General features: G+C 42.8%; 1 protein-coding gene across 1 annotated transcript; it reads left to right on the forward strand.

Annotated features, from left to right (window-relative positions):
- The first annotated feature begins 14,293 nt into the window (after positions 1 to 14,293).
- On the forward strand, positions 14,294 to 16,602 carry LOC120790552 (prostaglandin E2 receptor EP4 subtype-like). The gene is made up of 2 exons (XM_040128192.1): positions 14,294 to 15,172; positions 15,995 to 16,602. Exons 1-2 carry the CDS (start codon positions 14,321 to 14,323, stop codon positions 16,325 to 16,327), a joined length of 1,185 nt encoding a protein of 394 aa, XP_039984126.1. The 5' UTR covers positions 14,294 to 14,320; the 3' UTR covers positions 16,328 to 16,602.
- The last annotated feature ends 2,223 nt before the right edge of the window (positions 16,603 to 18,825 follow it).

The raw sequence follows: 18,825 nt of genomic DNA on the forward strand, positions 1-18,825 counted from the left end.
TATTTGCCTACTTTGCCCCGACTTATCTAAGAGTCTTAGATAAATCCATACCCAAGGCTGGATTGTTTGTTGTCTGATACAATTCCTGCATGGTTCACCTTGATGACGCAATGCATTTCAGAAATGAACATTTCTAGAAATGGAGATTAAGTGAATGTCACTTGAACTGAACCCTCCAGGCTTCACAATGAAAACTTTTACTGGTAGAGATCAAGTATGAACATTACCTCATGTACAATTCCTGTTACCTGCAAATGACATGTTACTTTATACTTCAACTCCACTGTATTTGTTTTATTCTATTTTTCATGATTACATTAAAATTACAAATTAATTCATTGGTTATGGTAATCAAATCAAAGTGAGGATGCTTTAAAATATAATGCCACGAATAGTTTTTATTTATTAATTAACTTCATACAAAGTGTAGTAAATAGAAAAAAACTTAATCAGATCAGTATTTTACGTGACCATCCTTTGTCTTTAAAACAGCACCAGTTCTCCTAGATACAGCTTTTCAAGGTTCTTGACAGGTAGGTTGTTCTGAGCATCTTGGAGAATTTCCTGTGTGGCTTTACACTCTCTCATTGTCTTCTGTCTCATCATGTGATCTCAGATCTCAGATGGTGTTGAGGTCGGGGCTCTGTTGGGGCCAGTGCATCGGCTGCAGGACTCCTTGCTCTTCTCGTCGTTGTCATGCTGCAGAATCAATTTGGGATGAATCAGATTTCCCCCCCCTGGTGGTGTTGTGTGATGGATGAGCATCTAAACATCTAAAGTGCCTAGAACTTTTGCATAATACTGTATATAACATCTCTTAAAGGCAAAAAGTCCACCAATCTAAATCTATATGGGTTGTTTGTCCCTACCCTCTGATACAAGCCTACAGTGGCACGAGATCTGTCACAGTTAAAAAGATCACAGTTGAAAAACAAATAATTAACCCTTTTATGATGTGACAATGTTATAGTAAAGGTTTGGTTAACTTTAGGCACAAAGACAAGCTTTGTAAGGTTTAGGTAAAGATCGTAGTGTGGGATTAAAATAACTACATCTTTAAGGTTATCAGACCTTTGTCGTCATGGTTACAATGCTAAACATCGTGGACATGGTTAAAAGAAACAAAATGCTGACTGTCGGTTTGAAACGGGAAGCTAACAGCGGTCTCTAGTGTCAAAGCCAAGTGTTTTGTCAATCCACCCCGACCTCCTCCCGACGTGGACTTTGTCGCTACATAACCTCACCTCACTTCCTCCTTTGCTCCCGTCATAATCACTGCAGCCACTAGAGAGCTCTGCAAACTTCAGCGCAGACATGTCAGTTTGGGGCATCTGGTGAAAAGACTGATGCTGTCACACATGACCACCAGAGGCCGCTTAAGAATAAAACGTAACTCTGAGTTATATTAAGCTGCTTGCACAAACAAGCTATGGGGTCGTTTTTTAATGGGTGGACAGTCTCCTGAAAGGGGTTTATTTTTTGGGTACTTAACGAGTAGGCTACTTTGCTGATAATTCTTGTATTTAAGTAAAATTTTAAATGCAACACATTTGCTTGTGAGAGAGTAAAAGTCTTTGTGGTACTGTTACTTTTACTCAACTTCATGTGAATTTTATTTCATACCACTGCTTTTACCTTTGACACTTAGTCAGAAATGTTTCCCAGAAAAGCGAAAACAGTTTGAGATGGTACAGAGAAAGTTGCTATTTTTGTGGAGAAAAACCTGAGAAATTTACGTCATGATGCTTAGTCTCTCTAAGGATCAGACCCCCCTCCTGGTATAAGGGTTTAAAATGTAAGTGATGCACTTTCTCAATAAACTTTTTCTCAGGGGGCAAAGCTAATTTTTTTGAAAACCCCCAGAGACAGGAAGAGTTTTATGTAGGATTAACCACAGCTTTCCCAAAATCTCCTCTAAATGAGATGGATTCCTTTTAAGTCAAAATAATATGCAAACTTTGAATATGTAGGTCAGAAATACAGATTTGGCAGAATGGTAGAGACTTTAGTAACCTAAGGACATGACATACCAGATGTAATCCACTTTACCAGTGAGACCAAGTACAGGAAAAGGTCGTGTCATCCCAACACTGAAGTGGTTTCAAGTTTCCTTTTTAACAAGAAAAAAACAAATGTTGGATAACCATTACAGTACCATTTCCCAACAATTAAGAAGTCGAAAGATAAAGTATGTCTCTCTCTCTCTCTCTCTCTTTCTCTCTCTCTCTCAACCACACACACACACACACACACACACACACACACACACACACACACACACACACAAACAGTAGCTCTGAGCTCTGGGAGGATTTATTAAAGTGTGTGTGTTGAAGGCTTTGTCATCAGTCCAGTGCTTTTTTTTTTTTTCAACATTTCAGCACAATTTCAATTAATAATTTGATTCTTTATTGTCCCAAAATGAAAATCTGTTTACAAACAAGTTATTTTCCAATGTGAAGTTCGAAATGCAGTTTCAAAGCTTTCTTGATGCTGCCAGGAATTAAATTCTGGATGGAAAATATTGCAGTCCCCATTCGTTATTTTCTGCTGGTCTAAAAATGGTAACATCAAAACATATGGAGTGTAAAAATACTGGACCAGCTTATAAAACACCCACCAAGCGTAGGTTTTTAATCCTAAAATGCCAAAATCCACATTAAGGTTGATGAATTCATGCCAGGTCCGTGATGAATGACTCACCAGAACTGTGAGTGCTGCTAACTGGGGCTGATACTGAGCCTAAATTTGACCACGGTCCAAAGTCCTTGACTACAAAAACCAGAGCCGACACTAGCAGCCACATACGGGTTTCAGCTCATCAGCATTTTCGTTTATGGCCAAAACGTTTTTGCGCAAAAGGCTTTTCATCCACATATTTGTTACGCACACGTTTCCTGAAACGATTCTTTTGTCATGTTGCGTTTAATTCTAGGCAAGTGTTAGGAATGTCACCTGCAATATTATGTGAGGAGGATCACAGGTACAGTCGTAAAAAAAATTATTTTTCAACTAACAGGCTGTGATGTCATAAGCATTGAAGGATAACATCAGATACATCAGCAGTTCCCCGGTACGTTGATCTGAGTCAGTTTCAGTCAGATTACTCCAACTAATGTGGTCAATTATTTCCCACATTCCACTTCATTTAATGTGGGACAGCAAATCTGCTGCTGTTGCGTGTTTCATATGCAAACTTAAACTGAGGGATTACGTGTTCTTCTGTGTGTTGTGGAAACTGTGTGACCTCTTGAGCAGATGAAACGGCATCAGAACCTCGGCGGATAAATTAAAAAACATTATGTAATCTAACTAAACACCAGGCTGATCCTGTTAGTTTCTGCAAAGTCAAACTTTTGCTGACTAGTTTTTTTTTCTGAAAAAAAAGGGGAAAAAAAAAATACGTTTGTCAGTTTGCTGGTGTTTAAATGCATGTACAGTTTATTGTTACAGTTCCTTAATGAACAGACCAGAGTATATGTGATTCTGTTGCCTTTCTCTTTACAGGTGTGTTGTTTTTGAATGTGGCCGCATTAACTGCAGTTTGCTCTTGATATGTCCCAGTGCACAATTCCACAGTGACACCGTTGTATGCATTAACGGTCATCAGTGACGCTGGACATGATTTAAAAGAATTTCAAAAATATATTTCTGGTTATGTTTGCATATAGATGACACGTACAAACACCTAACTGACTTCCCTCATGTAAAAATACCTCCTGGCAACAAGGTGGTGACTAACGGTGTTGCTGAACGCCCAAGCTCCTGTGTGTCTTTACAACCATAAACAAAGCCTTATATGGGGAGATGTTATGCTGTATAGAGCGGCACGCAGGTCTAACGTTGCCCTTCAGAGTGATGAAGTGTAACATGCATTCATTCTCTCATCTTTGGCACCCTGAAAGTGATAGCAAACTTGAATGCAGCTTTTATTCTAAAACAGATCACGAGACAGAATCAGATATATTATTGTTTTGTTGCGCCACAGCAGAGAGAAGATCAGACATTTCCCCCCCTGTGAATGATAGCAAACATGGAGTGCTATTTTACGTACTGATATATTTTCAAACTAGCAAGCAGTAAGTTATCATTCAGTGCAAATGATCAATAACAAGGAGTTAGAAGCTAATATGGCTCATCCCATATTGGATTACAAGTCATTGCTGCCTCTAAAATGTCATCTACCACATCCCAAAGGTGTTCTACTGGATTCAGATCTGGCGACTGGAGAGGCCACTGAAGTACACTGAACTCATCGTCATGTCTGGACTGTTGACACGAGCCTCAGCCTCAGATTTCTGTTCTTGACTGACAGGAGTGGAACCTGTTGTGGTCTTCTGCTGCTGGAACCTGTCCACCTCAAGGTTGGACATGCCATGCTTTCTGAAAAGCTTTTCTGCTCTCTCTCTCATCAACAAAGCATTTCCGTTGGTGGAACTGCCGCCCACTGGATTTTTTGTTGTTGCTTTTTCGCATTATTCTGAGTAAATCCTACAGAAAGTTGTCCCAAGAGATCTTCAGTTTCAGGAAGACTGCAACCAGTCCGTCCGACACCAACAATCACGTCACTGTCAGAGTCACTGAGATCAAATTACCCCCCCCCCCTTCTGATGTTTGATGTGAACATTAACTGAAGCTCCTGAACTGTATCTGCAGGATTGTATACAATGATTGGCTGATTGGATAAGCGCATGAATAAGCAGGTGTACAGGTGTTCCTAAGAAAGTGCTTGGTGAGTGCACATACATCTACATAATATTAGGTAACAGGACAGTAAAACCTTGAATTGTTTTAAGTTTAAAAATGCTAAAATAGAACACTGCGATGCATCATTTTCCAAAAATTTACAAAACATAATATTCTGTGTAATGTACATGCAATTAAACAAATATATTATCAGTAATTTACAAAATTCAAGGTCACAGCACTGACAGAGCACACGTGAATTCATTATCTATCAGCTTGTTTTTCTTTGGCCTGGATTAAATTCTGGCCGACCATGACAGGTTATTTGGACTCCTATAAGGGCCACAGGTTAAGTGCCAATATCATGCATGTTACAATGGTTTATTTAACGTTGAGAACAGTTTACATTCACACTGCAGTAGCAAACTTATATGGACCCAATAGGATGCTAAGTGTTATTTCCATAACACTTAGCATCCTCAGATTTTAGCATGTGATTAACCTTTTACTATACTAACAGTAAAGGCTGGTGAACTTCAAAACACGGTAGATAAGTTGTTCCAGTGTGAGAGATATTATTCGCCTTGGAGGAAAACACAGAAAAATATTTCAAGCATCTGTTCTCCAGATGGATTGGCAGGAAAGGGATTTAGCAAGTGGGGTATTTGTATTGCTCAGATAGAGTTGCAGTGTGCTAGTGTGTTTCAAAATAGATCAAAATTATACGTTGTGACTGAGATTTACCAGATAACCTCAAATTTTGTGTAATTCTTGGTCATATTAGTAGTGCGGCTCTACGGGTGGCAATGCCGGTCCACCACTTTGGTCCAGACTGAAATATCTGAGCAGCTATGAAATGGATTGTCACAAACCTTTGTACAAACATTCATGGTCCCCAGATGATCAATCCAAATGATTTTTGATGACTTTACCTCTAACACCACCATGAATATCACATTAATGGTTTGGAGTGAAATGTCTCAGTAGCTATTGGATGGATTGCCTTGAAATTTGGTTCAGACATCCATGTTCCCCTCAAAATGAATAAGTTTCATGAACCTCTAACTTTTCGCATGGCACTATCATGAGGTCAAAATTTTAATTTGTCCCACATGAGTTCCAGGCTCTTCCTTGTCGCTCCCTCTCCTTGTTTCCTTCTTAGATGTGTGGACAATGGGCTGGGTTTTGCCACTTGTGTGTTTGTGTAGTTTGTCCTCTTTCCAGGTCCTCATGGTGGAGAGGAGGTCCTCAGCTTCCCACCTGGAAGTGGCTCAACGTCCTCCTATATCATATTCTTAATTAATGATTAAAATATCTAATTATTGCATCCTTATTGTCTATACTGTTGCTCTTCCTGAGGTTTCTTCCATTTTTCTCCCAAACTCAAACTGCATGGATGGAAATTCATTGGAAAATAATTATTCCCACTATCTGATCAAACATTAATGGGAATTGCAGAAACATCGTCCCATGAGAAATACAGAAATTACAAAAACCGAAATATGACCCTACAATATTCCATCTATCTGTTCATCAAATATGACTCCCACCAGCTATTTATTTTTAAAGTCAGGGTAAAGGTCCCTGGACGTAGATAAATTACCAGAAAGTCAACAGGTTTATCTCTACCATCAACTGCATTATTTTTCCTCCTTTAAGTGCAGGAATGTGACACAAAGTAGGAAATACTTCAGGGAGACACGGTATGTCTGCAACACGTAGAAATAACTTGACGTGAAAAAAGGAGATCAGCACTTTACTGATCTTGCTTTTATACATTCAAAACATATCTGTTTAGCCTACATGGACTGAAAAGATGAAAGAAGCTGCTTAGAAGTTAAGATAGGAGTTGTCTTTTACTACATGTAGATTACTAGATTTAGAGGAAGAGGATCTCAGAAAAAGGTGGAGCAACATTTCTCGAAAGTGTGATGTTTCAGGTTTTTGGCAAAAATGAGGAGGTATTCAAATTAAATGAAAACTTGCAACATCTGAGCATTTTTCAGCCCCAAGAAATTCAGTGATACAGCGTTTTGTTCATCTGTGTGCTTTGGCACTCCATGCATGCATGCAAGTTTCCGTAGAGACCACAGGGAGCCAATTTCTCTGGAAATCCATTATAAATGTGAAAATTGAATTGATTTTTAATTCGGATGTTGCAACCATATATATTTTTTTTAATTTTTTATTACTTTAGATGCCCATTTGTGATTATAACAACATCGAGGTTTACGTTGAAGGCGAAACTCACAACATTTAAATTCCAGACTTAAAATAAGCGTTTAAACTGCAGTTATTTTATGATTAAACATTAGGCTAAAATGTTTTTGTTTCACATTGGAATCAAAGAACTAATGGTAAATGATTCCTTGGAATTACTGCTATAAAACAGAGGAGGAAGCATTGGTGAATTAATGATTTAAATGCTTTTAATCTGGTCTCTTTGATTAATTTCAATGTCTCAGCTTCACAAACAAGCTTTTGATCAGTCAATCCATCACATATTATCATAGGGGAGGAGTTTTTTTGTTTCAGATGCACTCTATTCCACTCAGGGTCAGAAAATTGTCAAGTGACGAGCATGAAACATAAGAAGAAATATTCATCAAAATGTGAATCCTTTCTTGTGAAATGATTCAAACTCACTAAACTAATTAAAAAAAACAATTCTGTCCACATTTAACTGTGGACCACTGGAGTCTCTGAGACCCCTGGAGGTCCTACGTGATCTCATGGGATGGCAGATAAGTTGCACACCACTTTCAAAGACATTTCATGTGTCATGTCTACGCATTTTAAGCTTCTCCCATATCATTTAACGCCGTTTAGTCCCACGTGTCATTTGATGTTGCTTTTGTTAGGGTTAAGGATTAGTCAGGAGAGAAATGACGATGCGTGCAAAGACATGAAAAGCAAAACATGTGGAGTGATAACACGTGAAATAACTTGGCGTTATATTCATATATCATTTGGTGAGACCAGGCAGGAACGTCTTGCACGCATGGCTGAGACACACTGGTTTAAATAAGTCATACTTCATTGAAATTGATTAAAACTGCAGCTGCAGTGGAAACAAAAGTAGATATAACTGTGCAGAATTACATTCAGGTTTTTTCTTTTTTTAATTTCTGAAATAATCTGAGTTTTTCTGTTTCTGGTTTCTCCATCTGCATGAAATTACTGAAAAGGGTAAAATGTGCAGCTAGTCTGGAGTTATTTTTTATTTATAGAAGCATGTATGCTTCATATATGTCTAATTTGTCAATAATATTGTCATCCTGATTTTCCATATTGTAATTTTACTGTTATTATTCCAGTCTCTTCTGTACACATGACAGCTATTTATATTCCTGAGGTTCCTTCCTTTTTTCGAGAGAGAGAGTACCTCATCTGAATTGAGGGTCGAGGGACGGAAGGCTGTAAAGCCTTTTAAGGCAAATGTGTGAACTTGTTCAGTAGAAAAATAAAACTGACTGAACTTGAATGGCACTGCTCTGAATCACAATAATCTCATTTGATTAAGAAAAGACCTCTGTGGGCAGAGCCAGGCATTCAGTTTTTGTGTGAGTTAGCTAATTTACTTGTAATCAAAAGCATCAACACCTGAAGTATCAATACTACTGATACTTAGTCTTGTTTTTTATTATTGATACTGGCATCCGTAGGAATTAATATATATATATATTTAAAAAAAAGATCAATCTCACATTAGATCACATTCTTGGCTCATTAACACTTTTTACTCTTTAGACACCATTAAAAATTGACTTATGTTTTTAGATGCATCTTATAAATGATGAACAGAGATTCGTAATAATCAGGGGTAATAAAAATATATTAAGAAATGATACATTCACTTCATAAATCATGACACACGCTCCCCTCAACATGATGGTACACTGAATAATAAAAAGAATCCGTTTCAATAAATGATGGTTCTGCCCTTGGTATAACTTGGCATCTGACTGAAGGCAGATTTTTCCCACCCCCCAGCAATAACGTTTCTCATTCATTCACGTCACTAAAGAGAAACTTCGGGGCCTTGACATCGCTTTGGGCTGAGACGCAGTGTTTCTCTTCCCTCTCTGGCTGAAAGTTTCAGGTCTGTTGCAGCTCTGACCACAGCCAGCACCGCTGATGATAAGGCAATTTTATTTATATTGCAGGTTTCACCACAGTTCATCTCAATGTCATCTCAAAGTGCATACAGCAACAAGTGAGATGAATACATATATATGTACAACATTCCAAAACACTGAAAAAGTACACAGACAAAACACACGCACAGACACACTAGAACTAATCGTAAGGTTTAGGTTCGTTCGAAAAAAAAAGGACCTGCAAACAGGACCGAAGTATCTAAAAGCTGCTTCTCCAGATCTGGATCTGGATCAGGTACAGTTAGAAAAACCACCACCTGATGACCTGAGAACTTAATCAGTGAGCAGTTCAGAAATAAAGTATATTTTCACTGGTATAATCACTGGTGGGTGTGGGAAGAAATGTGGTCCGTGGGTGGGCTCCAGAACCCCACTTGCACAATCCCGATTTTGTGTCGGTTGGTTGGGGTTTTCTTTTCATTTCATTTGGCACAGAGAGCCAAACATGTGGCTTGTGCTGACCAGAAACTGAAGGCTATGTGTGAAACATAAACAAAATAGGTGCACCAAGAGCATCATTAGTTCTACAGAAAATAAACACGTTTCACATGGCTGGTTGTGGCTAAATTCAAATGGAAATGGTTCTGCTCTGTCTAACCCTGGCTCCTCGAAATTATGTTCATATTCGGCTAAACTTCTTTCCCAAGTAGGCTGTGGTGGCAACAAAATTGCTGGCTGGATTATGGTCAGAGGCGACACGTTTCAGGAATACATGGAGGCATCAGGCTGGCGTGGATGGCCGGCATACAGGGCTCACATCCAGAGTCCAATCTGCGGTTCGCTTTAGGCGACAAAAGCGCTCTGGTTAAGGTTATTGAAAGATCCTGGTTTGTGTGTTTTTAAAAAGATGTTGTGTTTCAAATGACTATGAAATTTTACTATTAAAACCAAACCATGATCTTTCCCTAACCTCAACCAAGTGCTGTGAGTGTCTAAACATAACTATGAGGAAGATCAATAATGCAATATGCAATTGCACAGCATTTTACGGATATGTTCCGTATGAACATTTTTGTGGCTCGCCAAACAAACACTTCATCATTACATCAATAGAAAACGTAATTACTTTTCCTACTAAATTAATTTGCTCTTGCAAATCAGTTGCATATAAACATAATTTGTAGGAGACAGGGATGCTCTGCCAACTCTTAAAAGCTGTGAGAGCACAGCATCACATCAACCGTCAGCTTTTTGGAAAATCAGCTAGTACAGATTCAGAGTAATACCAGCTGCCGCCAATAAGTCCTCTAAAAAGGGCGCAAAAAACGACTCCATAAGGTTCAGGGAAAGATCATTGCTTGGGATAAAATAAGGACGTTGTTGATGTTTGTGGAGCTTCGAGTCTCCTTTTGCTTTTGTCCCCGAGGCCTCACCAAGATTTAAGTTAAATGGTGCCGGAAAAACATGAAGGGGGGGTGTTGAAGACGCAGGTGCGGAGACATGAGTCTGTGCAAAAAAAGGTGGTGAAACAGACTAAAATGAACCCCAGGAAAATTCAACAGAAATACCGTGTGCTGCAGCAGAAAAGGGGGGAAAAAAGCCACATATGAAATATGCAGCCACACAGAAAGCTGGTGAGTGGGTGGCTTTTTTATCTTCTCATCTTCACTTAACTGGAACCTACCACCTGCTAAGGTAAGCACAGGGTGAGCTCAACAGATACAAGGCATCAACAATAAAATAATAAATACGGCATTTATTTCAGATGTCTCAGTTACCGCTGACATCACAGTTCAGCTATGAGCACGCGCACACACACACACACACACACACACACACACACCACGAGCGCACCAGCTTTATCTCATTCACTGAAGAAAAATTTGACCCATCCTCGCACAACTTCGCAAGGCCCAGTCCCTCCCTGCTGAGGTGATCCAATAAATGCACAGCTGTTTTCACTATCACTACCTGAAAGGCTGATTTTTACACAGGCAGAACAACAACAGAAAAAAAAAAAACAAAACAAGAACAAGACAGACAAACAAAGAAACAGCACTGCATGCTGAAAATGCTAGTTGATTAATTGATTGGTTGATTGACAGAAGGTTAATGAACAACTGTGTGATAATGTACTTAAACTGTTTAAAGTGGCTACAACTGATATTTTTCCAATAACAATGGATCAAATGACAATGTGTCTATGTGAGAGGGGATTGCTATTTTGGTTTTCATAGCGTGGTTTTCGGGCACCAGCGGGCAGCTTTTTGCAGTGTAAAAAAAAAAAACCCTCTAAAAATCCACTGTACACCACCTGCTCGGCACCGAACGGCAGACAGACACAGTCAGGGAATTGAAGAGCCAGGAATTTCTCTGAGGAGCTGGTGGAGCCTGGCGTAAAAGGTGACGATAAGACACACCGTTGTTGTGTTCACACCTTGTTTCTGCCAAAAAAAAATCTGTTGTTGCAGGTTTAAAGACCCCCCTCCACTGTGTTTTGGCCATTACATTATCACTTCTCACGGATGTTGGACGTTCATTGTGAAGAATGAGGTATGTTCAGAGTTTGACACCAGAAGGCTGCTTTAAAATGAAATAAGAAAACAAATTAAGGGCGCGTACCAGCGAGAATGATTTTTGACGTCCCAACTGGTTTTTATATCACTTTAAATCAATCTTTACACGTTCAAATGACAGGAATCCGGAGCATTCGGGATAATCCTTCGTTGTAGACCAAAACAGGTCAAACGCTGCTGGGTTCTGACTGTGGCTATTGAATATCTTTAGGTTTTGGGACTGTTGGTTGGACAAAACAAGCAATTTGAAGACGTCACCTTGGGCTCTGAGAAACTGTGATGGGCATTCTTCGCCATCTTTTGACATTTAGGAGACTAAATGACTAATCGATGGAAAACTGTCGTCGGTTTTCTTGTGCAGTGGATCACATTCCATCCTTCGTCGCCTATTTGGTTGCATAAACACATGTATTTAGAGCTGCATTGACGTCACCCAACTGGGCAGAGGGCTGAAGAAGCCACTTAAAATGTGTTTTACAGCAAGTAAATGTGATGAGACTGTTATGTAAAATCTGGTCCAATAAAAATCGAAATATTTTTGGCATTTATGGTTTTGAGAATAGCGGTTGTAAAGGTCTTTTTCATCTCGTTGTGGCTTTAACTGCTGATTCATGTGTTCAGACGACAGCAGAGATAGGTTTATAGACAGAAAAATACCTTTGGAAGGACCTTTTAAGGGATGTATTCTAACATGTTCTGTTCTGCGGCTTAGTCATACAGTAAAATCTACGTACACTTTTATATCTGCCGCCCACTGCGGAGACCACAGACAGATAATACATTTCAAGTGCATTTGGAATAAATGAATTACCTTTACGACTTTCAAGAAACTATAAACCAATGCAGGGATAGCTTGTACATCCCATGATTCACTTTAAGGACATGTTGGACTTTCCAAGTCTTGGCATCACTGAAGTGGTTTGTTGTTTTTTGGACTCTGCCAGCTCTCTTTTGTGTGATACAGAGAGGAGCAGCGGTGGTTTACCTCTCAGAGAGGTGTTGCGTTTTGTCTTTTAAGGGTTGGCTGCAGACGGAGACCTCTCTCCGCCGCTCCCCACTGTAAACATAGGTCATCCCGTAATTAATGTGTTTAATGGCTGGAGAGTCGGAGCAGAGTAAGTGCGCTGACGTTCACTGTGTTCCCGCTGTCCGTCAGCCCTCTGTTGTTCCTCACAGCCGTTTACAGTCATCTCTGGGACCAACCTGTGTGCTGTGCTGGGAAAATACCAAAAAAACAACAACATGCTGGAACATGTCATGGACTCTTGTTTTATCCAACCATACATTCATGTGTTTGAATCCTGTCGTAATCACCATTATCAGGTAGCTTTCTCCACTATTGAGGACAGAAAAGAAAACAAGAGCAATCTAGATATAACTGAAACTTCATCATTGAAATTTCAATTTGTCAGAATCATTTGAAGAGCAATGCAATACATTTGTTCTTGATTTGTGTTTTGATATCTGCCAAAATCCCCATTTTCCACCCCCACAGACACTGGAGTTAATTAAACCACACATGAAACACAGGACGAGCCTTACGTTTCTGGAAATAGAAGTTGTAGAAGTTTGACGGGTGTGTGTTCAACAATTAGCGTGTCACGGGTCTGCATTAAAGATACAGATTCACGTGACAATCCTCTTGATTCAGCGTTTCGGATTCGTATGATTACTGATGTTGCACAGGGGTTGAAACAAACCATTCGGTTATTTTTCGGGAGAATTTGTGCCTCATTGTAAATTACAACAGGTCACAAACTTTAAAAGTGAGACATGGACTCAGCAGCAACAGCACAACACTGTTGTTGAGCAAAAGACTTTTATCCTCAAAACTGTCAATTTTACTGGAAGAAAGTTACAGTAAGAAGCCTTGTTTTTACCAAGTGTAGGTGTCATTTCATGTATAATTCTCTTTATTTCCTGTGATTTGATTCGATTTCGGTAATCGTTTATAAAGGGCTAAAATGTTGTAACTAATGGCTTCATTAATGGGTCAATAAAGTATGTACTAAGGCTTTATGAATCAGTTGTAAGCCACTGGCGAAGAACAAATTTGGAGTTCCCTTTCCTGGCATTTGTCATTTCTGTGTGGCAACCATGCAGCTACAAATGTCGGCAGTCCATTAATATGTCGATGGTAAGTGCAGTTGGCTCCGGATACCTTGCAGTCATTTTCCAGAAGGTTTCTGGCTATGAAGTCCAAACAGCGAGGGGACTGCTCACGACCTGAGAAACCAAAAGTTGTCACTATTAATGGCTTGTAAAAGCATTTGATTCATTGACCTTTAGTAAAGCTGCTGATCGCAGCTTGTAGCACTTTATTAAGGCTGCCTCGTATGAAGGAGGTACTCGTAGCATTGACCATATAAAAGCTCTCTGAATGCGAACTGAACGAGCTGGGGAGGAACAACTGTTGCGTTTACCCCAAGCGCTCACATGCCTCCCTGCATCCACATATGACTCATGTCTAACTGGGAGAGAGAGAGAGAGAGAGAGACGATTCTGCTGAAGTCTCGCCCGTCTCTCCTGTCGTCTCCGTCCCACGGGCCCCGCTGCCCCACCGGGCACTCGCGCTGACCTCCTTGTGGAGGCCGCTGCAGAGCTACGCACGGCTGGGATGACGCCAACGCTGGCAGATGAGACATGGAGAGGAAATTGTGAGAGAGAGAGAGAAAAAAAAACATGTCTGTTTGCCTTTTTCTTCCCACTCCGTCTCTCATCCCGTCGGGCTGCTGGGTGGTTCGGTATATTTGCGGACATCCCACCTCTCAGCTCACAGCTGCGCTCAACAACCTCCGCGGTTATCTCCGGATTACTAGAAAGCACGGGGGGGAGGGTGGTGGGGGCGGGGGGGGGGGGGGGACTCGACCAGGGAAGATACCCCTACTGGCTTCTTATCTCGTGTTGCAGGGGGTTAAGGAGGAAATAAGCTCACGGATCCACGACAGAGCAGAGGAAATGTCCCCAACAAACGCCAGCCTGTCGTTGTATGTGGCGATGGAAAACCCGAACTTTACGCACGGATCCGGCTCCGGCAACGAAACGACGGCCCGGCACTCACAAGCGGCCAGCGTCCCGACGGTGATCGCTTTGCCCATTTTCATGTTTGCCGGGGGCGCCATTGGGAATTTGATCGCAATAATCGTCCTTTCAGTATCCAGACAGGAGAGGAAATCCTCAGCTTTCTACACGCTGGTGTGCGGTCTGGCGGTGACGGACCTGCTGGGCACCTGCCTGGCCAGCCCGCTCACCATAGCCAACTACCGGGACCAGAATGTGCTGAGAGACGGCCGGGTCTGCGAGTTTCACTCCTTCCTCTTGCTGTTTTTCGGTCTAACGGGGCTGAGCATTATATTCGCCATGGCAGCGGAGCGGTACCTGTCGATATGCTGCCCCTACACCTACCAGCGGTGGGGCGTGGACCGGCGCTTCGCGCAGAGGTTCCTGCTCTTCATTTACATCAGTCACATTTTGTTCTGCTGCCTCCCGATGATGGGCATGGCGAGCAGCGAGCTGCAGTCCTCCGGCACCTGGTGCTTCATCGACTGGAGGACGCACGAGCTGGTGGCCGCCACTTACTCCGTCCTGTACGGCGTCGCCAGCGTGCTGCTCATCCTGGGGACCATCGTGCTGAACCTGGCGGTGTGCGGCGCGCTGCTGCTCATGCGAGAGCGGACGGTGCAGCGGCGCGCCGCCAGGGCCAGCGTGCGGGAGAGGTGGCGGGATCTGTCCTCGGCCGCAGAGACGCAGATGATGGCGGTGCTGGTGATGACCTCCGCGGTGGTTCTGGCCTGTTCCGCGCCGCTGGTGGTGAGTCGAGTAGTCGGTTGGGCAGCGCTCGCTCGCGCTGGTTCTTCAGGTGGTCGCACCTCCCATTGCTCCCGCTACTGTATCTCAAAACGGAGGCAGGAGCAGCATCTGTCAAGGAAGCGCAAGGGTGACCGGTAACTTCAGCGGTCACCTCTACGTGGATTTACCTGCAGCAGACACATTGTATCGTCGCGGCATATCAGCGACAGAAACAAAGCCTGGGGTCATTTGCTTGGTTGCACCAGTTTTTCCTTCAGTTTATCAGAAAATAATGTAGGCTAGGAACCCGGAAAAAGTGGGGAGACAGACACGACGGCATGAAACTAAAGCAAAACGTATAACTACAAATAACTGGTGGCATCTGCCAACGTTGTCTGATCTGAGCGGATTTATGACCTTTTATCGACACCGTGTGACTGTGTGCGCCAGGTTTGACCCGTTTTCTGGCAGGTTCGTCTAATATGTTCTCCATATTGTTGTGATGCGGGGACTTGGAGTCTGCCAGGCCGTTTTGCGTGGGTTGGTCAGACAGCCGTTTGTCATTCAGGCGTTTCTTCGAGCGAACGTGTCAAACTTTCCCCGGTTCGTCTTTTAGTCTTTCGGAAAAACTGTGTTCAGCAACTGTCACTTTTTTTTTTTTTTTTTTTTTAAAGACATTTTTCAAAGGAAGTTCAGGGGTGAAAACTTTTGTCTGATTTGGATTATTGATGAAAAACAAAAGGACATATTCCTGTATATATTTGGCCACATAGAGGCTTTTTAAAACTCGTATTTGCAGTTTGAAAATCTGATCTGTAGTAACTCCTTCTTCTTCTTCCCAAGGTCCGCGTGTTTGCCAACCGCTTCATGCCGAAGGACGACCCGAACGCGGACCTGGCTGCCATCAGGATCGCCTCCGTCAACCCCATCCTCGACCCCTGGATCTACATCCTCCTCCGGAGGTCTCTGTTTCGGCGGTTACTCGGTTTGTCCAGGCGAGGCAGCAGCGCGCGCAGTAGCTTTTGCTCCACGCCGCAGAGGAACGTGTTCTACCCCGAGGCGACGAGCGACGGCCGCGCGTTCGCCCAGCTGCCTCGCAGCGCGAGCACCGTCGGCCAGCCGCCGGCTGGTGTCGGACCCGCGCCGTGCGACGCCGGGAGCGGGCGGCCGAGCTAAAAACGCGGCGGACCGAAGACAGAAGCTCGACGCCCGCGCCGCGGACTCCGTCTCGGAGCCGGAAGGAGCCCCCTCGGAGCTCCTTCGCTGGATTGTTTGGGAGATAAAAGTGGGGCTGGGGGGGGGGCTGCGCTGACCTCGTCTGTGCGGACGCCTCCTGCAGGAACACGGGGCTGACGAGAAAAAGCTCTTTGACTCGGACGCTATTGCGGAAGCGCAACAGTAAGACATGACCGAGCCTTCATTTTGTAACTTTGACTGGCCCCCCCCCCCCCCCCCCCGTCGTCCCTGTCCCATTGGTTCTCTGGCCTCCTCTTTGCCGACACATCCGTATAAAGTTGCACTTTTCCTCGTTCCTTCTCCCCCTGGCCCCCAGTGCCGCCCCCCTCCACCCTCCGGCTTATGTGAATGGGCCACTTGGACGCTACCGGTATATCGATCGGCGGCCCATTTCACCTGGAGGCGGTTTTCGATTGACCTCTGACTCCCGGGAGGTCCGGCCGCTGAAGGTCGCTGTGTACACATAGCAGCGCATGGACATCGTAGGAGTATGTTCTAGCCGGAAACTGCGTGAGACCCATCGCAACCGCTCTCACGAGACATCCGACCTGGCTCTGGGAGACTCCTCAGGGGACATTTTCGCGTTAGGAGAGACATTTGAAACACTGGTTTGAGGTCAATAAAGCACCGACTCTGTGCTGCTGATGGCTGTTTGTATTAAAGATGCTTTGTTTGCATTAAAACCCGACCCCTGAGTTTGTCCGTTAACCTCCGTTACTTAGTGAGCTACAACTCACATTGCTCTGGTCTGAGTTTGTCCCCCCGGACCCCGATCAGGCCTCTGGCTCTATTAAATTTGACCTCAATTAACAACTGGTTCGAACACAACTCAAGTGGTCCTGAAAACGGCAACGCCTGACCATTGAAGACCGTTTCTAAGATGCATCATCTTCAATATCATAAGAAGAAATCAGGTAACGCTCCATTTTACAGGTCCCTTATTTCCCGATAATGTCCCGGAGGTTTCTTGGGAATGATCATGCAGCCCCGGTAGTTTGGATGCGGATTACAGGGTTTTTTCCCTGTCCGATGAAGGACGCGCCGCACTGGAAGATTCCGCGGGGGGGGGGGGGACCAGAATGAGAAGGTGATGATCGAGTGAAGATGTTGGTATTTACTGCCCTAAGCGCCCCCGGACACAACCGAAATCGATGCTGCGTTAATTGATCTTCGGCCACCAGGTGGCAGGAAACACTCCGAAACATCAAGCCGATCATTCACTAATCACACTTCCAGCGGACACGCATTCAATTTCATCCTCCCACTTGCCATAGTGTTGCCCGATGAATACAAAGTCACATCACTCACAGCTGTCTATCGTCTCCTTCAGCTCCCGAGAGGAAACATCAGGGCGTTGTGCCTGTAAAGATGCTCATGTCCATGTTCATGAACCGGTGTAAAGTGGTTGAGGCCAGACGCAGGGTTATGATAGGGGCCTCCCCGCGTCCTTAAATTATCTGACCAGCTGGTTATAGTGATCTTCAGTATTGTTTCAGCTTCAGGTGAACCAGTTTAAACTGGTTTGGCCCCCTGTAGACTCAACAGAGCATGTTAAGTCTACGGGGCGTCAGAATGAACAGCCACTCTCCTAAAAGTTACTGACAGAATATGATGCTATTACAACATATAAGACTTTAAGTTTCCATCAGAATAAATGACCACAACGGTGTGAGGGAAAAAGACTCCTACATTTCTGAATTTTTCCATTTTTCCAATTTTTCTCTGCCTCTGGAGCTTATATGTCACAGTGCTTTAGTTGGTGGTGGAAAGTAGTACATTTACTAACATCATGTAATTGAGTAAAAGTTTGAGGTGCTTCGGTAATTTTCTGTGACCTTCCACTCCATTACATTTAAGAGGCAGTTATCGTCCTTTTTTCTTTTTTTTTTACTCCACTACATGTATTCAGCAGCTGTAGTTGCTTTGCAGATTAAGATTTTACATTTTAAGACACATGATCAGTTTGTAAAATACATCACGTTGTTAAAGATTAAACCAGAGGAGTGGTTCCTGACTGTTTTGGTCAAAAACAGAAAAAAAAAAAAAAAAGAGGCAGTTTTTGGTTGGCGCCCCTCGTCATGTCCCAGATGTCTGTGTGTTGTTAGCAGTTCCACCAACGTAGCGCACGGTTTGACTTAAATAACTGTCTGAGGCACAAGATTTTTCAAGAAGGCAAAAATAAGAGAGAAAAAAAATAAATTAGACACTCAAGAACTTTGTTTTGTCCTTCTTTCCTGTCCCATTAGTCATCTCATAACCCCTCAGATTTATTTTTTGACCCCTAGATTGGGAAACCCTGGATTAAACTACCGTCCTGTACACTTGACTACAGTAGTTAGGTAGTTTTTTTGAACCTTTAAATGAACCTACATGATTATACTTACGTACTTTTACCTAAGCAGGATTTTGAATGCAGGACTTTCATTTGTAAAAGTATT

The sequence above is a fragment of the Xiphias gladius genome, chromosome 6 (genome assembly GCF_016859285.1).
Source record: "Xiphias gladius isolate SHS-SW01 ecotype Sanya breed wild chromosome 6, ASM1685928v1, whole genome shotgun sequence".
In the NCBI taxonomy this organism is placed as follows: Eukaryota; Metazoa; Chordata; class Actinopteri; order Istiophoriformes; family Xiphiidae; genus Xiphias; species Xiphias gladius.